This window comes from Aotus nancymaae, unplaced genomic scaffold, assembly GCF_030222135.1.
Source record: "Aotus nancymaae isolate 86718 unplaced genomic scaffold, 86718_ANA_hifiasm-v0.15.2.pri h1tg000030l, whole genome shotgun sequence".
In the NCBI taxonomy this organism is placed as follows: Eukaryota; Metazoa; Chordata; class Mammalia; order Primates; family Aotidae; genus Aotus; species Aotus nancymaae.
In genome coordinates, this window is record NW_026988443.1 from 23,579,300 (window position 1) to 23,602,754 (window position 23,455).

General features: G+C 40.9%; 1 protein-coding gene across 2 annotated transcripts in view; it reads left to right on the top strand.

Moving 5' to 3' along the window:
* TANGO6 (transport and golgi organization 6 homolog) overlaps positions 1-23,455 on the top strand; it is a 242,417-nt gene that overhangs the window by 24,373 nt on the left and 194,589 nt on the right. For both annotated transcript variants that reach the window (XR_010344863.1, XM_064383227.1), the window contains exon 7: positions 1,638-1,720. Coding sequence is in view for 1 of the 2 variants with exons in the window: in XM_064383227.1 (XP_064239297.1) it covers positions 1,638-1,720 (83 nt within the window). In the remaining variant the exon portion in view is untranslated. The remainder of the gene's footprint in view (positions 1-1,637; positions 1,721-23,455) is intronic.

Here is a 23,455-nt window from a genome sequence, read left to right on the forward strand (position 1 = left end):
TTTCAGTGTCTTTAGTTTTCCTTCCCCTCCCCTAGACTTTCTATTTTAAGAAATTCACTTTTAAGTTTCAAATTATATATTGAACTACCCATATACAGATCACCTAGACTGAATAACTATTTACATTTTGGCCACATTTGTTTTATCTTTCTCTCTTTCTACACATATAAACATATTTTTTTCTGAAGCATTTGAGATTTAGTTGCAGAGATCACAGCACTTCTTCCCTAAATACTTTCGTATGCATCTCCAAAGAAAAATGTCAGTCTCCTACATAACCACAATACAATTATCACACTCAGGAAATTTAACACTGATCCAATATGCTGTGATCTAATATACAAATTCCATTCAAACTTCTCTAATTATTTCAATAATTTCTTTTATAGCTACTTTTTTTTTTAAATCTAGAATTCAATCAAGAATCATGGCTAGGTGTGGTGGCTCATACTTGTAATCTCAGCACTTTGGGAGGCTTAGGCAGGCAGATTCCTTGATATCAGGAGTTCGAGACCAGCCTGGGCAACATGGCAAAACCCCATCTTTACCAAAAAACAATATAAAAATTAGCCAGGCATGGTGACAAGCACCTGTAACCCCAGCTATTTGGGAGGCTGAGGTGGGAGGATCGCTTGAGCCTGGAGGTCGAGGCTGCAGTGAGCCATAATCATGCCTTTGTACTTTAGCCTGGGCAACAGAGTGAAACCTTTGCTCAAAATAATAATAAAAATCTATAATAAAACTATGTCTAAATAAATAGACTTCTTATAATACTTATAAAACATTCTTTTTATTTTTATTTTTATTTATTTATTTTATCTAGTCTCAGGTAGTCTGTTACAGCATAATTTTTATTTTTTGTAGAGACAGGGTCTTCCTATGTTGTCCAGGGTGGTCTGGAACTCCTGGATTCAAGCAGTCTTCCTGCCTCAGCCTCCCAAAGTGGTGGGATTGCTGAGGCGGGAGGATCACTTGAGCCCAGAAGTTTGAGACCAGGCTGGGTAACATAATGAGACCCTATCTTTAGAAAAAATTTTAAAAATTAGCCGAGCATGGTGGTGCATGCCTGTATTCCCAGCTACTTGGGAAGCTGAAGTGGGAGGATCACTTGAACCCAGGAGGTTGAGGCTGCAGTAAGCCATAATCACACAGTTCCACTCCAGAGCCTGGGTGACAGAGCAAGACCCTGTCTCAAATAAATAAATAAAATAAAACTATTTTAAAACTTTTTGAAGGAAAATTTTCAAATACATGCTTATAGAAAATATATAATGAACTCCTATGTACCAAACACCTGGATACAACTGTTAACGCTGCCATTTTTATTTCATCCAGTCCCCAATTTTTCATTCAATAAGTTTAAAATGAAAATTCTAAGTGATAATGTGGTATAGGTTAATTGGCAATGTTGGTTTTTAAATAAATTTTTAAATAAAATAACAATACATGTTCAGTGGCATCGTAGATTCCATGAAATATGTATGAATGGTATATTGTTCAATGGTAATCATGTCAGTTTTCTGATCTTAGCTGTTACTCACTGAGCCATCTTTCTAGTAAATCTTTCTTCTTTAGGTTTAGTATGTTTTATTCAGTGAGGCACTAAATATGGGTAATTTTGTGTTTTTTTTCTCTAGAGATTCCAGAGAGTTACAGGGTACCAGGAACTATTTTGGTGACAGAAGAAGAACTTTGTAGATGCATTGAGGATGTGTTTAAGGTTGGTAATCTGAATAACTAATGTTTTTATTTACTTCTTATTTTAAAATTGTTTAAACTTTTTCTTTTTTTGTAGAGATGGGAGTCTCGCCACATTGCCCAGGCTGGTCTTGAACTCCTGGCCTCAAGTAATCTTCCTGCCTCAGCCTCCCAAAATGCTGGGATTGTAGACGTGAGCCACTGCTCCTAGCCTTTTAAAATAATTTTGCCTTTTAGTTAGCACTTCAGGCATTGGAATGACTAATCTAAAGTTCCAAGCTGTAAGAATCTTTTCACTTTGAAAACAAGAAACTGACCTTTTTAAGTGAAAAAACTGATATATTTTTGAAACCCTGTTAATTACATCATTTATTCTAAATGTTGAAACAGTTTAGATTCTCTAAGCATATCTTTTGAAGAAATTTACATGGGGCCGGTCATGGTGGCTCACACCTATAATCCCAGCACTTTGGGAGGCCAAGGAGGGCGGATCATCTGAGGCCAGGAGTTCAAGACCAGCCTGGCCAACATGGTGAAACTTTGTCTCTACTAAAAATACAAAAATTAGCTGGGTGTGGCGGTGTGTGCCTGCAATCCTAGCTACTTGGGAGGCTGAGGTAAAAGCTCCCCACTTTTACCTGGTAGGCGGTGGTTGCAGTGAGCTGATACCATGCCACTGCACTCCAGCCTGGGGGATAGAGCGAGACTGTGTCTCCAGACAAAGAAAAAGATATTAACAGGAGCGTTTTCAATAATGTAGCCTTCCTAAAAGTATATGATAATTGAATCTACTTTATAACTTTTGATAGTAATCATTGTCATAATGAATTGTCTGAATAAATGATTCCTGTAGATGACTACCTAAATATATAACAAGAATGAAAACTTGCTTTCCCATTCATAGGGAGAAAAAAAAATGACTGAAAACTAAGAATCTAAATTTTATGTTCTTTATTATCACAGTCTTATAAATATATATGGTATATGCTTTTGGAAAAAAATGAAGTTTATTGTATTATGGCTACATGGAATTGGGCTAAATATTCTTTAAAGTTTATTTTAGGCCCAGTGTGGTGGCTTATGCCTCTAATTCCAGCACTTTGGGAGACCAAGGCAGGAGGATTACTTGAGGTTAGAAGTTCAAGACCAGCCAGGTCAATATAGTGAGACCCAATCTCTATAAAAAATAATAATAATAAATAAATAAGGTTTATTTTAATAAATTTATAATAATATTTTACTATTGAAAACATGTACATTAGAAAACAGCTTTTAAAATTATATTTCATATAAAAGGTACAGCTGCTTTGGAAAATAGTTTGAGACTTCTTCAAAAAGTTAAATGTGGAGTTATCATATGACCCAGCAATTCCACTTCTAGGTACATACCCAAGGGAAATAAAAACATCTTCATGCAAAAACCTGTACGTGAATTTGTAGTAGCATTATTCATAATAGCCAAATAGCGATAATCCCAGCTATTCGGGAGGCTGAGGCAAGAGAATCGCAACTGTACTCCAGCCTGGGTGACAGAGCAAGACTCCATCTCAAAAAGAAAAAAAGAAGTTTGAATAAATTTTTAAATTTGAGTTAGGTTTAAAAAAAGTTTTCTTGAGACAGTGTCTTGCTCTGTTGCCTGGGCTGGAGTACAGTAGTACACTAGCTCACTGCAGCCTCAAACTTCTGGCCTCAAGCAATCTTCCCACCTCAGCTTCCCAAAGTGCTGGGATTACAGACATGAGCCATTGCACTTGACCCAAAAATTTAGTTTTTTATGAAATGGTTCAAACATTCAAAAGAATTATGAAAAATAAAGCACTCTTGCACCCAACACCCAACTTAAGAAGTTAATCATTACCAATTCTATTGAAATCCTCTATCTGCCCATCCGTGATCACATCTCCCTTCCTCCCCACCCAAAGAGTTCCACTATCTTGAATTTGTATTTATTCATGTAATATCTTTAAGCGTAGTATTGTACATTATTTTGTTCTGTTTTTTTTTCTTTTGAGTTGGAGTCTCACTCTGTCAACCAGGCTGGAGTGCAGTGGCACGATTTCAGCTCACTGCAACCTCTGCCTCACGGGTTCAAGCGATTCTCCTACCTCAGCCTCCCAGGTAGCTGGGATTACAGGCATCCACCACATGCCCATCTAATTTTTGTATATTTAGTAGAGACGCAGTTTCACTGTGCTGGTCAGGCTGGTCTTGAACTCCTGACCTCAGATAATCCACCCACTTTGGCCTCCCAAAGTGCTGAGATTACAGGCATGAGCCACCGCACCCGGCTTATTGTATTCTATTTTTGAGATGAGGTCTTGCTCTGCTGCTGAGGCTGGAATGCAGTGGTGTAACCATGGCTCACCGTAGCCTTGAACTCCTGGGCTCAAGCAATCTTCCTACCTCAGCCTCCCAAGTAGCTGGAATTATCAGCACACACAGCTAATTAAAAAAAAATTTTTTGTATAGATGTAGCCTCACAATGTTGCCCAGGCTAATGATCTTAAATTTTATCTGAACGGCATCATAATATATATAACTGTAATTCATTCATTTTCACTGCTAGATTTTATTCCATCGTATGCCTGTACTACCACTTGTTTGTTCTTTTATTGACAGGCATTTGAGTTGTTTCCAGGGAATTTCCACCAAATTTCTCTTGGGTACATTTTGATTTTAATTAGCATTTCTATTATTACTGGTGAGGTTGCACATAATTTTTGTGTTTTTGGTTGGTTCATATTTTTTCTTCTGTAAATTACTGATTCAAATATTTGCCTATTTTAAAAACTGGGTTATCTGCCTCTTTAAACATTTTTTAGACTTAAGTTGGTTTTTTGTTTTTTTTTGAGATGGAATCTCGCTCTGTCGCCCAGGCTGGAGTGCAGTGGCACGATCTCAACTCACTGCAACCTCTGCTTCCTGGGTTCAAGCACTTCTCCTGCCTCAGCCTCCTGAGCAGCTGGGACTATAGGCATATGCCATCATGCCCAGCTAATTTTTGGTATTTTTAGTAGAGATGGGATTTCACTGTGTTAGCCAGAATGGTCTCAATCTCCTGATCTTGTGATCTGCCCGCCTCGGCCTCCCAAAGTGCTGGGATTACACGTGTGAGCCACCATGCCAAGTCTTTTTTTTTTTTTCAATAAAACTAGTTTATTGAAGTATACTTTAAATAGCATAAAATCATTTATTTTAAATATATAGTTCAGTGAATTTAAATAAATTTACAGATTTGTGAAACCATCACCAGTATACAATTTTAGAACATTTCCTTCATCAAAAGATCCCTTGTGCCATTTGTAATTGCTCCCTGTCCTACCCCTAGTTCCAGGCAACCATTAATCCACTCTCTACCTCTATGGATTTCCCTTTTTGTGGATACTTCATATAAGGGAATTATGCAATATGTGTTCTTTTGTGTCTGGCTTCAGTCACTTACCATAGTGTTTTGTTGTTGTTGTTGTTGTTGTTGTTGTTGTTGTTGTTACTGAGAAGGAGTCTTGCTCTGTCACCCAGGCTGGAGTGCAATGGCACAATCTCGGCTCACTGCAACCTCCACCTCCTGGGTTCAAGTGATTCTTCTGCCTCAGCTTCCTGAGTAGCTGGGATTACAGGCGCATGCCACCATACCTAGCTAATTATATTGTATTTTTAGTAGAGGGGGTTTTTGCCATATTGGCAAAGTTGGTCTCAAACTCCTGATCTCATGATCCACACATCTCAGCCTCCCAAAGTGCTGGGATTACAGGTGTGAGCCACTTAAAAACACCATAGTATTTTTAAGTCTTATCCATGTTGTTGGAAATACCAGTTTCTTGCTGCTTTTATTGCTAAATACTATTTCATTGTATGATTAGTCCACATTTTGCTCATCTGTTCATCCCTTGATGGAAATTTAAATGTAAATTTAAAAAAATTACTCTATTGAGGCCGGGCGCAGTGACTCACACCTATCATCCCAGCACTTTGGGAGGCCAACGTGGGCAGATCAGGAGGTCAGGGGTTCAAAACCAGCCAGACCAACATGGTGAAACCCTGTCTCTACTAAAAATAAAAAAATTAGCTGGGCATGGTGGCACATGCCAGTAATCCCAGCTACTCAGGAGGCTAAAGCAGGAAAATCACTTGAACCCAGGAGGCAGAGGTTACAGTCAGTCAGGATCACACCACTCTCCTCCAGCGGGGTGACAGAGAGTCTCTCTCTCTCAAAAAATAATAAAAAAAAGGGTATAGATCAGTGGCTTTTATGTATATATTCATAGATTTGTACGACTATCATTACGATCAACTTTAGGACTTTTCATTCCCAAAAAAGAAAACCCCAGCCAGGCACAGTGACTCACACCTGTAATCCCAACACTTTGGGATGCCAAAGCAGGAGGATCACCTGAGGTCAGGAGTTTGAGACCAGCCTGGCCAACATGACGAAATCCTGTCTCTACTAAAAATACAAAAATTAGCTGGACGTGGTGGCGCACGCCTGTAATCCCAGCTACTGGGGAGGCTGAGGCAGGAGAATCGCTTGAACCTGGGAAGCGGAGGTTGCAGTGAGCTGAGATCATACCACTACTCTCCAGCCTGGGTGACAAGAGTGAAACTCCATCTCATAAAAAATAAAAACAAAAAGAAACCCCTACACCACTTAGCCATCACTCCCAAATCTCTCCACCACCAATCACCCATCCCCTATACATAGGTAACCATTAATCTATATTCTCTCTCTCAAGATTTGCCTATTCTGTATGTTTCATATAAATGGAATTGTAGAATATGTGTTTTTTTTTGTAATTGGCTTCTTTTGCTTAGCATATTATAACATGGAGCCATATTTAATTTCTTTTCCTTGCCAAATGGTATTGTCTTGTATTAGCATGTCTCATTTTATTTATCTATTAATCAGTGAATCGACATTTAGGTTGCTTCTGTAATAGCCACAATAACATTTTGGCTATTATGAATAATGCTGCTATGGACATTCATGTATAAATTATTGTGTATATTTATGTTTTCATTTCTCTTGGGTATATACCTAGGAATAGAATTGCTGGATTACATAGTAACTCCATGTTTAACTGTTTGAGGCACTTCTAGACTGTTGTCCAATGTGACCGCACCATTTTACATTCCCATCAGCAGTATATGAGGGTATAAAGTGAATCACATTCTTTCAGATAAGAAGGCAGATGCTTTTGTTTTGCTTTAAGCTTTCTGCATGATATTAATAGATTCACAGATAGAAAATGCAAACTCATTATCCATAGCACTCACTTTATTTTTATTATTATTATTTTTTTGAGACAGAGTCTCGCTCTGTTGCCCAGGCTAGAGTGCAGTGGTGGCATGATCTCGGCTCACTGCAACCTCCACCTCAGGTTGAAGCAGTTCTCCTGCTTCAGCCTCCTGAGTGTCTGGGATTACAGACACCTACCACCACGCCCAGCTAATTTTTATATTTTTAGGAGGGACAGGGTTTTACCATGTTTGCCAGGCTGGTCTCAAACTCCTGACCTCATGCGATTTGCCTGCCTTGGCCTGCTGAAGTGCTGGGATTACAGGCGTGAGTCACTGTGCCCGACCCCACTGACTTTATTTCTAAAGTGTAATGTTTACTACCCTTTTAATTTAATTTCACTGTTTTTAAAAATGGAGTCTACCCTTTAAGGGTACACAAATATGGAATCAAATTACTCCAAGATTAAAAGATGACATGGTGACTATGTGAATATCATGCTGTTTTTATTTTTTAATACCTCATGAATAGACTCCTGAAAAGAGGGGTCTCTCTCCTGTTCTGAATATTAGTAGGCAAAGACTTTTCACATTATGGAGAGATAAGAAATTATTAATGCAGTCTAGAAGGATGATGTTCTAAATTAGAGAACAGTGGCCCACTAACTTTCAGAAAGACTATATCCCCTCCAAGAAATAGCATGATGAAAAACTGCTAGGTGGTTGGGTTTGAAATGTTGGAAAGAATTGAAAGTACTGGCAGGATAGGGGGTAAGACTAATTGTGACTAAATTTTGGTGCAAACCCCTTATAGTATGCCTTGGAAGTCAATAAACTTAGAGGGAGGAAAAAAAAGCAAATAGATAATTTCTTTCTAGCAAGGGAGTTATCCTCTAAAAAACAGAGAGAGATCTGGAAATGATGAATCCTGCCATTTCTCCTATCCTTGGTCCCCAAAAAGGAGGGAGGAAACCTGCATAGTTTGATCAACAGTTTGGTGAATTTAAAGCCTCCTGGAGAGGCAAGCAAACCATTAGTTTTCTGTAGACACTTGATTATGCACCAAGAATTGGGACTGTCGTGAAACCAATAGGGGTGGAAGGGTAATTATTCTCTCTGCAAGGTTTTGGCAGCCCAGCTGCAGTGGAAAAAGAGGAAATGTGTATGTTGGAGGAAAATGGTGAACACTGGGTAAAATTTAACAACAAAGGATGTGTTGTCTCTATTAACTTTCTGCTAATACTAAATTATAGGGTACAGCTCAAAGGCAGGAAATAAGGAAAATATTGTGGATGGGTAAATTGATCCAGCAGCTCACTAGGAAACATGGAGGATAGCAAGAGAGTGTTTAATTTTAGACAAGCATTTGGGAACATTTCCAGCTCTTTCTCTCTCGCTCTCTTTTTATTCTTTTTAACAGATTTATTAAGATAAAAATTCATGTAACATGCAGTCCACTCATTTCAAGTGTACAGCTGTGTTTTTTAGTATGTTCACGGAGTTTTGCAACCATCGTCAGTCTAATTTTAGAGTATTTTTGTTCCCCTTAAAAAGAAACCCGTATCCATTAACTGTCATTCTCCATTCTCCCACTCTGCTCGTAGCCTTAGGCAACCACTAATCTATTTTCTGTCTCTATAGATTTGCCTATTCTGGACATTTCATATCAATGAAATCATAAAATTTATGGTCTTTTGTGATTGGCTTCTTTCAAGTCTAGTCAGGTGAAGCAGTAGAGTAGAAAAGGATCAAAGAAATCTGTAACTGGTTGTGATTAATTAATTGTAAATACCACTGCACTGGAACATGATGTTTTTAAGGTTCATTTGTATTGCAGTATGAAGCAGTACTTCAGTCCTTTTTATTGCCAAAAACTATGCCATTATATGGATATACCACATTTTACTTATCCATTCATCCGTTGATAGATATTTGGGTCATTTTCACCATTTGATTTTTATGAATAATGCTGCTACAAACATTGGTGTACACGATTAGATTTTGTGTGAACCTACGTTATCATTTCTTTTGCCTACATACACCTTGGAGTGGAATGCTGGATCATACTGTAACTGTATGTTTAACCTTTTGAGGATCTGCCAAACTTTTCTGAAGCAGCTACACCATCTACATTCCCACCAGCAATATGTGAGAGCTCCATTTTCTCTACATCTGACCAAAACATGTTACCTGTCTTGCCTTTTTTATTATAGTCCTCCTAGTGAGAATAAAGTAGTATCTCGCTGTCCTTTTGATTTATGTTTCCTAATGACTAATGATATTGAACAGCTTTTCAAGTGCTTATTGGCTATTTTCATGTCTTTGAAGAAATGTCTATTAAGACCCTTTGTCCATTTTTTTTTTTTCTGAGATGGAGTCTTGCTCTGTCTCCCAGGCCCGGAGTGCAGCAGTGCGATCTCAGCTCACTGCAACAACCTCTGCCTCCCAAGTTCAAGCAATTCTACGACCTCAGCCTCTCATGTAACTTGGATTACAGGCAGGTGCTACCACACCGGCTAATTTATGTCTGTTTTTAAGTTGGGTTATTGTCTTTTCATTATTGGTGAGTTGAGGGATGGGCTCCTGGCTTAACAAACAGCTCACTAAACAGCTCACTCCAGAGAAATCCTCCTCACTGATTTGTCTCTCCATACTTTTTTTTTTTTTTTTGGAAACAGAGTTTTGCTCTTGTTGCCTAGGCTGAAGTGTAATGACGCGATCTGGGCTCACTGCAACCTCCACCTCCCAGGTTCAAGTGATTCTCCTGCCTCAGCCTCCCCAGTAGCTGGGATTACAGGCACCCGCCACCATGCCCAGGTAATTTTTTGTATCTTTTAATAGAGACAGGGTTTCACCATCTTGGCCAGGCTGGTCTCAAACTCCTGACCTCAGGTGATCTACCCACTCCGGCCTCCCAAAGTGCTGGGATTACAGGTGTGAGCCACCGTGCCTCACCCATATTTATTTTATATTTTTTCAGATGGAGTCTTGCTCTGTCACCCAGGTTGGAGTGCAGTGGTACCATCTCAGTTCACTACAACCTCTTCCTCCCAGATTCAAGTGATTCCTTGCCTCAGCCTCCCAAGAAGCTGGGATTACAGGCGCCAGCTACCACATCTGGGTAGTTTTTGTATTTTTAGTAGAGACAGGGTTTTGCTGTATTGCCCAGGCTGGTCTTCAACTCCTGACCTCAGGTGATCCGCCTGCCTCTGCCTCCCAAAGGGCTGAGATTACAGGCATGAGCCACCGTGCTCAGCCCTTCCATACTTTTGATCCTTCTCTCCCCTCTTTCTGGAAGAGCAGTTTTTATAATCCCCAGCCTGTTCTCATCTGAGTCTGGTGTCTTCCTTTGGAGCGTGGGTCTATTTTATCTTGGTACCTCACTTGGCATTTTCAACTTCACAGCCTCTGTCAGGTCCATCATTGCTACCACCTACCCAGTCAGTGGCTACCCCAGAGGCTGTGCGCTAGCTGCAGAGCAGCATGTGTCACCTTTATCCACTATGCTGATCAGACTGGAGCTTATCTGATTTTTCTGATCATAGCAGAATTCAAAGTTAAAAAATAGAAGTTAGACTAAATAAGGCACAATGATAAGAGAATGCCAGCAGAGAGAAACAAGAAAGAACACCAAAAAACTACTCAAAAAGGGCATAAAAATTTGAAAAGCAAAGTTTGTTGGGGCTGGTATGTTCAGTATACCTTGTTTAAAAAAGGCAGGGATTGCGTATTAGAAATAGTTCCTCCTAGGGTCGGGCACAGTGGCTCAAGCCTGTAATCCCAGCACTTTGGGAGGCCGAGGCTGACAGATCACTTGAGGTCAGGTGTTCCAAGACCAGCCAGGCCAGCATGGTGAAACCTCATCTCTATTAAAAATACAAAAAAATTAGCCTGGCATGGTGGCCTCAACTCTTTGAATGAAAATTATATGGTGGGAACAGTTATGGGGAAGGCCTTTTTACTCTTGCAACCTTCACTCCAGCAGGGAGTAGAGCAGGTGGTTCTGATAGCTCTGGAGGGCCAGATGGAAGGTTCTCCTCATGTAAGTGCATACGTAGGTGCTGAATTGAATTGAAAACTTGGCGTAGCCACCTGTACTTTATGTGCATAAATGACTCTCACTTCTATATATGTACCTTATATCTGGTAAAATTATCTGAGACATAAAGGGGCTATGCAGCTCAAAACATTTTAGTCCAGTGGTTCCCCATTCTCTCCTTCTGCTCTGAATGCCTGGGGCCTGATCCCTAGAATGCTTAAATTCTTTTGTCCTCCTTTGTATGAGAAGGATTAATAGGGTATTTCTTTGCCTAGAGGTGAAGGGAGGCCTAGATTGCACAGAGATCGGTTCTAGGTAGGACAATATAAGAGAGTTACAATTCCTTATCTGGACATTTTTTGCTCTTAAGAGGACTGGCGAGATTCTGAAATGGGGAAAATGTTTCCTTTTAGTATTCTTCACAGTACTTGCCTGACACTCTTCCTAAAAGCAGAAGAAATGTTAGGGTAGGAAAGACTAGGAGGCACTTAATTAGTTTATTTCCTACATTCTTGTTTCCATTTTATCTCTCTGTTTCCAGATTCAGGGAATCTTGACTTTAATTATCCAAGTCTTTTCTCCATCTAATCTTAATGAATTTCTAATTACAGTTATTCTGTCAGATTGGGTTTTTGACTCCTCTTTCTGAATTTTTAATTAGATTTGCAGAGTAAATTAGAATAATAGAATCTTAGAACTGGAAGGAACTTCAGAAATAATTTAGTATAACCTCTCACTTTTTAAATAGACTTTATTATTATTATTATTTGAGATGGAGTTTTGCTCGGTCGCTCAGGCTGGAGTGCAGTGGATCGATCTCAGCTTATTGCAACCTCTGCCTCCTGGGTTCAAGTGGTTCTCCTGCCTCAGCCTCTGAGTAGCTGGAGTTACAGCTAGGATTACAGGCGTGTGCCACCACGTCCGGCTAATTTTTGTATTTTTGGTAGAGGCAGGTCTTCGCCATGTTGGCCGGGTTGGTTGTGAACTCCTGATCTCAAGTGATCTACCTCAGCCTCCAGAAATGCTGGGATTACAGGTATGAGCCACCACGCCTGGCCAATAGACTTTATTTTTTAAGAGCAGTTTTAGGTTTACAGAAAAATTAAGTGGAAAGTATAGAGAGTTCCCATATATCTGTCTCCAGACAGCCTGGTACATTTGTTACAATTGATAAACCCACATTAATGCCTCCGTATCATCCCAAGTCCATAGTTTACATTGGGGTTCACTTTTGGAGTTGTGTAGTCTATGAGTTTTGACAAATTAACCCCTCATTTTGTAGTAAAGAAAATAAAATCCAAAAGATTTTGTGAAGTGACTTGTTCCAAATCATACAGCAGGGGAGTGGCAGCAGGTCCAGGGACCAAGCTTTGCTTCTCTTTCACTCTCCCTTTCTGTGTTTAGAAAAGATCATGTTTGCACATGGTACAAATTTAAGAAGGACAAAAAACTTTTTAGTGAAAAGTTAGTCTCCATCTAACCTTGGTTCCTCCACTGGCAATCATTCTTTCTGGAAGTGTCCATGTGTAATTGAATCATGACCTTGAATTACAAGCAAAAGACCAAAAGAAGTATCCTTCAAGGTTGTGGGAATTGCAAATGTTAGCTTTTCTAAGTGCTTTGGTTCAGACTCTGTGGTATGGTTTAGCACCTTTGAGCCAGCCAGACCTAGGTTGGAATCTGGCTCCAAAGTTGACCGTCCATGTGACTTTAGGTAACTCATTTAACACTTGAGTTGTGGGGATGAAATAAGGTAACTTGGTGGGTTCATGGCATATTGTAGCACATAAGTGCTCAAAAAACTGTCAGTTCTCTTTTGGTTCAGGGAAACTTGTTTTTTAAAAAGACGATCTTATGCAATATGTTCTGAAAGCATGCACAGTGCAAAATACTTGCTATATTAGGTAACTTGCCTTGTTCTTTTTCCTCTCACAAGTCTTAATTACACTCAGCAAGTGCATTAGGAGTTCTGGAACACTACTATCAAAAAGATCACTGTAAACAGTTTTAGAAGGCTGTATTTGACTAGTTTAATCTTTAGGAGGTGTAAAATCAAGTTCCAGCCTGTACTGAATTTCAGTGTTAGGATTCAGTCAGCTTGATTCCGAATAGGCCCATGATGTTTGTATTCCCACACATGTATATCCCTGTAAAAGATAAGCCCATAAGTTAAGAAAATATTTCCATTCACAATAGCATCAAAAATATAAAACATTCAGGAAGAAATCTAACATTTGTATGGAGTATGTATTTCACAAAATCATTTAACATAAATTATCTTAATTGGTCCTTATGCCAAAAGCTTGATGCCTACATTATAAATGAGAAAATGGAGACTAAGAGAGATTTAAATGTCTTACCCATATTCACTCATTTAATATGTAATTTGGGGCAGTCACAAAGGTGACAGAGACAAAATTCACATCCAAGTTTCCTAACTACTGACTTCTCTGTGCTCTTTCAACTACTCTGCAGTAGTCTCTAAGGGACATGCTTAGCAGTGTTATGGAACTTTATGAAATGAGAAATGGAGCACATGGCCGGGTGCAGTGGGTCACGCCTGTAATCCCAGCACTTTGGGAGGCCAAGGTGGGTGGATCACTTGAGGTCAGGAGTTCAAGACCAGCCAGGCCAATATGGTGAAAAACTATCTCTACTGAAAATACAAAAATTAGGCTGGGTGTGGTGGCTGACGCCTATAATCCGAGCACTTTGGGAGGCCAAGGCAGGTGAATCACCTGAGGTCAAGAGTTCAAGAACAACCTGGCCAACATGGCAAAACCCTGTCCCTATTACCAAAAAAAAAAAAAGGCCAGGCATGGTGGCAGGTGTTTCTAATCCTAGCTACTCGGGAGGCTGAGGCAGGAGAATTACTTGAACCTGGGAGGCAGAGGCTGCAGGGAGCTGAGATTGCACCAGTGCACTCCAGCCTGAGCAACAGAGCAAGACTCCATCTCGAGGGGGAAAAAAAAAACCACAAAGATTTTTGGGAGGCCGAGGTGGGTGGATGGATCACTTGAGGTCAGGAGTTGAAGATCAGCTTGGCCAACATGGTGAAACATCATCTCTATTAAAAATACAAAAATTAGCCGGGTGTGGTTGCAGGCACCTGTGGTCCCAGCTACTTCAGAGACTGAGGCAAGAGAATGCCTTCTACCCAGGGGGGTGTTTTGTTTTATTTTATTTGCTTTGAAACAGAAACACATGTTTATTCTTAATGTTTTTTACCATTTTGATTCCACCCAGTTTTTTCTTTCTTTCTCTTTTAAATTTCTAGCTAATCCTTCAAAAATTCCATCCTCCAGATATTGAAGTTAGATGCTGTACAAGCCAGTGTAAAGTCCAGCTTTGCTCAGTCTGCTCTCCCTTCCATGCCTGAAGTTCTTTGATTCTGCCCTGTTAGTTAGCACTGATGGAATCGCCTCTGACTACAGCTTAAGAAAAGAAGTAAGGGAGGAAGGGAGGAAGGCAGGGAGAAGGGAATGGGAAAGGCAAGCGGGGAGGAGGCAGGAAAAGGAACGGAAAGGGGGAGGGAGGGAGGGAAAGGAAAGAGGGGAAGCAGGAGGGAAGGAGGAAGTGAGGGACTTAGGGAGAAAGGAAGGATGGGAGGAAGGAAAGGAGGAAGGGAAAGAAAAAGGAAATGCATAGGGCATTGTAACTTCCCCACAAAAATAGAGCTTTTGAGAAAATAAACAGCAGCCTACTTTGTTCATTTATTCTTTGATTCAAGTCACAAAACATTTATTAAGTATTTAATGAAAGCCAGACACTTTGCCAGACACTCACAAATGCAGAAGTGATTAAGAGTCAACTGCTGCCTTCAAGGAACTCCTAGTCAGGTAGACAGAGTTACAGTAGTGTGTGGGCCATAGCTAAGATCATCCTACCACTTATTGCAGAGCAGCCCTCTAAGCTTAGATGAAGGATTGTAAGGCTTAACCGCAGACACCTCATATCATAGCTGACTGGATTTGCAAAAGAAAGCTGAGGTGCAGTCAGAAAGGAATGTGGAAATCCCCAGGCTGCCCCTGGGGTTGTTGGTACCAGTCTGTATCCTTGTCTCATCTGTTTTCATTGATCTACATTGGCCTCTGACTTTGCCCTTCAGCTCTTCCTACATGTTATATTTGAAAAGCCACAGGTAAGTGGAAGTTCAACCTTTTTTGTTTTTTTGTTTTTTGAGACGAAGTCTCTCTGTCACCCATGCTGGAGTGTAGTGGTGCAATCTTAGCTCACTGCAACCTCTGCCTTCCAGGTTCTAGGGATTCTCCTGCCTGAGCCTCCTGAGTAGCTGGGATTAGAGGCGCCACCACCACACCCTGCTAAGTTTTTGTATTTTTAGTAGAGACGGGGTTTCACCATGTTGACCAGGCTGGTCTTGAACTCCTTACCTGAGGCGGCCTCCCAAAGTGTGGGGATTACAGGCATGAGCCACCGTGCCTGGCCAGGTTCAACCTTTCTTCCAATCATCCTTTCGCTTACCCCTAGAGAGGCTTTTATCATACCACACAATTGAAAAGCTACCTTCAGAGTCTCCCCCTTCACTGCTTCAGCTTTCCCATATCTTGGTATTTTGTTTGGGGATCCCTAGTTGTAGAAATACCTAGAGTAACCAGAAAACCTTTCAACTGAACGCGATTTCACCTTTAAAGGGCTAACTTCAGGACTGATAGCATAACAGAAAGCATATGAGGAAGGGTTAGAAACTTGTTATCCGGTCACGTTGAAGCTTCAGTTGTTTTGGATTTTTGTTTTGGAGTGGTGGTTAATTGTTTTCAATTAGTCTCACCTCGTAATGATTGAGGTGCCAAAAGGAGTGAAGGATATGAGCAAACTTGCAGTCAAGTCAGAGAATCATAGATGAGATACAAAGAGGCCTTACAGCTCCATTCATCCAACCTCGTTTTACACGAAAGGAAACAGACTCAGAGAAGTCCACTGATTTGTGTTAAGTCACACAACTGATCAGTGGAAATATTTATAAATAACTCTATGTGAGACATACTCTGCCGTTATACTGTTAAAAAAGGAAACTTTTGCCAGGCACAGAGGCTCACGCCTGTAATCCCAACGCTTTGGGAGCCTGAGGCAGGCGGATCAAGAGATTGAGGCCATCCTGGCCAACATGGTGAAACCCTATCTCTACTAAAAATACAAAAATTAGCTGAGTGTGGTGGCGCATGCCTGTGGTCCTAGCTACTCGGGAGGATGAGGTAGGAGAATCGCTTGAACCTGGGAGGCAAGGTTGCAGTGAGCCGATACTGCGCCATTGCATTCCAGCCTGGCGAGAGAGTGAGATGCCACCTCAAAAAAAAAATAAAAGGAAACTTTCAGTGATGCACTTCTTAGGAGCATTTTTATCATAGGTAGTTAAGTAGAAATAATACAAAAAAAAAAAAAAGAAATAATACGTGAAGTGGCCAGGCACGGTGGCTCACGCCTGTAAACCCAGCACTTTGAGGTGCGGAGGCTGGCGGATCACTTGAGGTCTGAAGTTCGAGACCAGCCTGGCCAACATGGCGAAACCCCGTCTCTACTAAAAATACAACAATTAGCCGGGTGCAGTGACGCATGCCTGTAATCCCATCTACTCGGGAGGCTGAGTCACGAGAATTCGTTGAACCCAAAAGGCGGAGGTTGCAGTAAGCCGAGACCACACCACTGCATAGGGCATGTCTGGCGACAGAGTGATGCTGTGTCTCAAAAAAGAAAAAGAAAAAGAGATAATAGGTAAAGTATTGTATTGCATTTCAGAACTTGAATTCCTGTCCCACTTTGCCTCCAGGTGATCAGGGAAGACCCCCCAACTGGAAAGAGACTGAACATAAGCACAGTCCAAGGAAATCCCACATCACCCAGATGTTGGGAACAGAGGTGGAACAGTCAGGCCCTGCCCTCCATGGGGCAGGAACAGCTTGTCTGTTGTGACTTCATGTCTTCCTCAGTTCATACCATCACCAGCCTAGTGTGGAGGAGGCTAGAAGGAACTAGCCCAACAGTTTCTTCCATGTGTAGTGTGATTTCTTGGGAAGGATTATTCCTTTCTAGTTCATTGTTTGGCTATTGTAAGTGCTGGCTGAGTTCGAAATGCAGCATTACCTGAATCAGTCCAGCCTTTCATTTCCCTGAGTAGGTCACTAAACTCCAAATATAAGCCAATGATCAGGGGATGTAAAGGGGGAAGTGAGCAGATTCTACTTTGGGAGTGCAAGTAGGGGGTGATGTTGGATCTCAGGTGCACACCAAACGTTAACCTGCATAGGAGTTCAGTACTAGGCAAGAAACTGGAAGAAGGGAGATGCCCTTGGAAGCAGCTGGCCAGAGTATACCCCTGGAGATCTACTGGAAAACTTGGTATTAATAGAAGGGAGCTATATTAAGAAAACCCAGTAGGAGGAAAAAGAGGTGTTACAGAAGCTGCTGTCCATGGTGCCACACGGACACAGCTCCCCCTTGCAGAGCTTGCCTGTGTAGGGTTATTCAAAGCCTGACAAGCTGTGATCTACTGACTCTGAGGGTGGGTATAGCTGGGACAAAATTGGTGTAGGCTAGGAACTGAAGCAATGAAAATCTCATTATGCACAGGTGGAGGAGGTTAAGTATTGAGTGGTCAGGGGTATGTGTTTTGGGATTTTTAATATTGTAAATACATATGAGATTTACCATTTTAACCATTTGAAATTGTATAATTTAGTGGCATTAAATCCATTCACGATGTTGCCCAACCATCACCACTATCTAGTTCCAGAACTTTTTCATTACCCCATATGGAAATCCTGTATCCATGAAGCAATCAGTCCCCATTCTTCCCTCCTCTGTGTCCCTGGCAACCACTAATCTGCTTTCCCTCCCTGTGGATTATGAATGGATTTTGTGTTAGACAGATTTGGGTTTATCCTGGTTCTGCCATTTGCTAATGATGTGTCTTTGTTTAACTGACCAACTCCTTCTCTGATCCTCAGTTTTCCACATTTTTAGAATGGGAACAAAAATGCTTCACCTACAGGACTCCTCTTATGAAAGCTTTTTGTGTGTGAAATGTTTGGCTGAATACCTGGCTCACTCTTGAGTGGAATGCAGTACATGGTAGTTACTGTTTGCTGCATAAAAGCAGTAACAATTAGCCGGGCATGGTGGCATGTGCCTGTAGTTTCAGCTACCCGGGAAGCTGAGGCACAAGAATCACTTGAACCCAGGAGGTAGAGGTTACAGTGAGCTGAGATTCTGCCACTGCACTTAAGCCTGGGCAACAGAGCAAGTCTTTGTCTCAAATAATAAAAATAAATAAATAAAAGCAGTAACAGTGGGGTTTCTTTAAATTGTGTACTACTGTATTCACTGCCTATTCACCAAAAATTCAGGTAACATCACTCCATAATCTACTCTGTTAGGCACTGAAGTAGGGAACTTGGCTTTTGCCTTCCAAGCTAGTTAAGGAGTTGGGAGATAATTATATACTATATTCCTGGACAATTATATGTCACAAGCTCTAAAATGCAATTGGAATTTAGAGAAGAAGAAAAATCACTTCATAGTGTTTAGGTGCTCAATATTTGAATGAATGAGTGAATGAATGAACAGTGGAAGAGTAAATATATGACAGGCTTATGGAGGAGGTGGAATTTGAGCTGGGTCAGTTTAATAAGCACCATTGCATATCTTTCATCTCCAAAATCAGTCTGGTCATTAGCATGCATAGCAGTGCTTAAGGCAGATAAAATTAAAAATTATGTATTTTTATTATTTTTAAATGTTAATTATACAGTTTTGTGAAACTGATTTTGATTATTGATTTTTATTTTCAGATGACTAGCCTAAAACTTTTTTTTAATTTTTATTTTACTTATGTATTTATTTATTTATTTTTTGAGACGGAGTTTCGCTCTTGTTACCCAGGCTGGAGTGCAATGGCGCAATCTCGGCTCACCGCAACCTCTGCCTCCTGGGTTCAGGCAATTCTCCTGCCTCAGCCTCCTGAGTAGCTGGGATTACAGGTATGCGCCACCATGCCCAGATAATTTTTTGTATTTTTAGTAGAGACGGGGTTTCACCATGTTGACCAGGATGGTCTCGATCACTTGACCTCGTGATCCACCCGCCTCGGCCTCCCAAAGTGCTGGGATTACAGGCGTGAGCCACCGTGCCCGGCACTTATTTATTTTTGAGACAGTGTCTCATTCTGTCAACCAGGCTGGAGTGCAGTAGCCGTGATCTCGGCTCACTGCAAGCTCCACCTCCTGGGTTCAAACAATGATTCTCCTGCCTCAGCCTCTCAAGTACCTGGAATTACAGGCCCATCCCACCACACGTGGCTAATTTTTGTATTTTTAGTAGAGATAGGGTTTCATCATGTTGGTCAGGCTGGTCTCAAACTCTGGTACTCAAGTGATCCTCCCTCCTCAGCTTCCCTAAGTGGTGGGGTTACAGATATGAGCCACTACACTCAGCCCAAAACTTTTATTTTTTATTTTAATTAATTTTTTAGAGGCAGAATCTTGCTCTGTTGCTTGGGCTAGAGTGCAATGGCTCACTACAGGCTCAAACTCCTGGGCTCAGGAGATCCTCTTGCCTCAACCTCCTGAATAGCAGGGAGTACAGGCGTGCACCACCTTGCCCAGCTAATTTTTGCTTTTTGTAAAGATGAGGGTCTTGCTATGTTGCCCAGGCTGGTCTTCAACTCCTGGGCACGAGTGATCTTCCCACCCTAGCCTCAAAGTGCTGGGATTTTAGGCATGAGCTACTGTACCCAGCCCAAAACTTGTAAATGATACATGTACTTCCATCAGGGAAGTTTAAAGGGAGTTAGATTTTAGCTCAGTACAGAAGAAATTTACTATTAGTGTTGGAAAGAAGGTGACAATTGTGTATATATCAAGGAAAGGCCATTGACATTCTTTAAGATACTGTACCAGCCTGGCCAACATGATGAAACTTCGTCTCTACTAAAATTAGCCAGGCATGGTGGCACATTCCTATAGTCCCAGCTACTTGGGAGGCTGCAGTTGCAGTGAGCTGGGATCGTGCCACCTGTACTCCAGCCTGGGTGACAGAGTGAGACTCCTTCTCAAAAAAAAAAATGATATGAAAAAAAAGATACATAGAAAACATTTATTTATCAGATTGAACCAAAAGGAAATCATAATTCTAAGTCTTTTCACTAAAAAAGAAAAAGTCCTATTTCTCTGTTTCTATCTGTGAACTTGATAGATACTAGTTGGTAAATTGATAAGGGTATTCTTTTTTTTTGAGACAGCTTCTTGCTCTGTTGCCCAGGCTGGAATGCCATGGTGTGATCTTGGCTCACTACAACCTCTGCCTCCTGGGTTCAAGTGATTGTCCTGCCTCAGCATCCTGAGTAGCTGGGATTACAGGCGTGCACCACCACGCCCGGCTAATTTTTGTGTTTTTAGTAGAGATGGAATTTCACCATGTTGGCCAGGCTGGTCTCAAAGTCCTGACCTCATGATTCGCTTGCCTCAGCCTCCCAAAGTTCTGCGATTACAGGCGTGAACCACTGCGCCCAGCCAATAAGGGTTATTCTTAATTTTTCTTTCTTTCTGCATGCTCTTCCCCTCATCACTATCCATTTAACCTGCTTTACTTTCTTCCTAGCACTTGTCACTACCTGGTATTATATAGTTTTTTCTTGCCTGTCTTTTCAATTAGAATATTAGCTCCTTGAAGCAGATATGTTGTTCAGCACCATATCTGCAGAGCTGCAAGTGTGCTAGCACAAAAGTGGCACTCAATACACATTTGTTGAACCTTTATATAAAAATAAATAATATATATGTATAAATAGCTGTATGTTATTTTCCAAATATAAAAGTAGTACTTGTTCCTTGTAAGAAGATATACAAAAGTATAAGGAAGAAGCAAAGAAAAAATTAGTGGAATTTTTTTTTTTGAGACAGTGTTTCATTCTTGTTGCCCAGGCTGGAGTGCAATGGCGTGATCTCTGCTCACTGCAACTTCCACCTCCTGGGTTCAAGCGATTCTCCTGCCTCAGCCTCCCAAGTAGCTCAGATTACAGATATGTGCCACCACGCACAGCTAACTTTGTTTTTTCAGTAGAGACAGGGTTTCACCATGTTGGTCAGGCTGGTGTCAAACTCCTGATCTCAGGTGATCCACCCACCTTGGCCTCCTGAAGTGCTGGGATTATAGGCATGGGGCACAGCGTCTGGCCAAATTAGAGGAGTTTATCAGCAACAACACTTACCCCTGAGGAGTGTGCTCAATTGAGTTCATGTCAAAGTTTGGGGCGCTTTGGCCCTATCAAGCCAGTAAATAATGAAGACTTAACTCCATTTGTTTTTTGTTCTTTTGTTGTTGTTTTGAGGTTTATTTATTTATTTTTTTTGTACAAAAAAATCCTGGTAAGGAAGGATGGCTCCACAGAGGTTACCTCTGAGAACACAGGATCCAAAGCCAAACAGTAGGTCCTTACATTATCTGGGGGAATCTCTTCTTTTGCCTCCTGTAATTGGTGATATCATCATTGGGCCTGCACATGACTTCTGAACACTGCTATACAGAGCGCTTCATTTAGTTGGGCTTATGGAGATTAGATCATTCACAGGAAGCTGGTTCCTTGGCTAACAGACTCCAGAGAGGAGTCAGGAGGCTTAAGGGATGTGAAAAATTAGGACTGATTTTAAAGAGACAGGATTTGCTGGGAAAGCACAGAGATTTTTTCCAGCTCATGAAAGTGCCTCCATGATCTTTAGTTTCTTATGAACAACATTGTTTCCTACTTCAATACTCTTTCTATAAATAAGGGCCTCTTTAAGCTTCCCTTCCCTCACCTTTATTTTATTTTATTTTATTTATTTTTAATAGAGATGGGCTCTCACCATGTTGCCCAGGCTGTTCTCAAACTCGTGGGCTCAAGTGATCCTCCCTACTTGGCCTCGCTAAGTACTGGGATTATAGGTGTGAGCCATCTCACTGGGCCCCCTTCACCCTCAAAATAGGGCTGTTAATTCTGACTTTGTGAGACTGTTATAATGTTAACAAGCTAACTCTTTAAAGAATCTAGTATAGTACTTGGAAGATAAAAACCTGACGTAGGTCCTGGAACATATACCATGAGCATAATCATTGTCAGCTCCTTTTCTTTCTCTTTTTACCATTATCACTGTCCATACTATCAGGTTGTAATTAACTTATTATAACAGAATTACATTTTGAAATCCTATTGTGTTTAATTGGAGTTTTGAATAACGTTTTTGCACTTCTTAAGATACTTTCAATTATCTGCTTTATCATTATTATTGGTTTACTTGGCTGGGTGCAGTGGCTGGTGCTTGTAATTCCAGCACTGTGGGAGGACAAGGCAGGAGGATTGCTTGAGCCCAGGAGTTCGAGACCAGCCCAGGCAACATGGCAAAACCCCATCTCTACTAAAAATACAAAAAACTAGTTGTGCATGGTAGTGTGTGCCTTTGGTCCCAGCTCTCCAGGAGGCTGAGGTGGGACTATCGCTTGAGCTTAGAGATCGAGGCTGCAGTGAGCTGTGATTTCACCACTACATTCTAGCCTGGGTGAGGGAGACCACATCTCAAATAATAATAAAAATAATATGTTTACTTGTTTTAGTCTTCCCATATATTACAAGCAGTATGAAGATAATGACCCTTACTGATTTTTATATTTACTACCATACCTAGAACTGTACTTTGAACTCAGTGAGTGTTCAGTAAAAGTTTGTTGAATTGAGTGCATTTGTGCTGGCCTTATTGAAAGGTACAACTAAAATATGCAACATTATGATTGTTAATAAAAGTCACCATCTTTGTCTGTGAACCGAATCGCTATTAAAAAAAAAAAAAGTCACCATCCTCACACACTTGTCTTTTTTTTTTTAAGTTCACTATAAATTTTAATCTATGATATAAAATGCAATTTTGTAAATACTTCTATAGTACAAGGATTATTTTTCTCAGATTTGTCTTTTTTTAAAAATTCTTTTCATAGTCAACATCTCACACACTTAACTGTGTAGAGTCAGTACAGATCTAGGTGAACAGTGCAATTCCTCTTTTTTTCTTCCTTTTTTTTTTTTTCTTTTTGGTAGAGACGGGGTTTCTCCATGTCGATCAGGCTGGTCTCGATCTCCCAACCTTAGGTGATCCACCCACCTTGGCCTCCCAATGTGCTGGAATTACAGGCGTGAGCCACCGTGCCCAGCCACTTTTCTTTTTTTTTAAGAGACAAGGTCTTGCTCTGTCTACAGGCTGGAGGGCAGTAGCATAATCATAAGCTTATTGCAGCTTTGAATTCCTGGGCTCAAATGATCTTCCTGCCTCAGCCTCCCAAGTAGTTGGGACTATAGGCATGTGCTACCACACCTGGCTAATTAAAAATTTTTTTTTGTAGGGATGGGGTCTTGCTCTGTTGCGCAGCTGGGCTTGAACTCCTGGCCTCAAACAATCCTCCCTCCATGACTTCCAAAAATGCTGGGATTACAGACATGAGCCATTG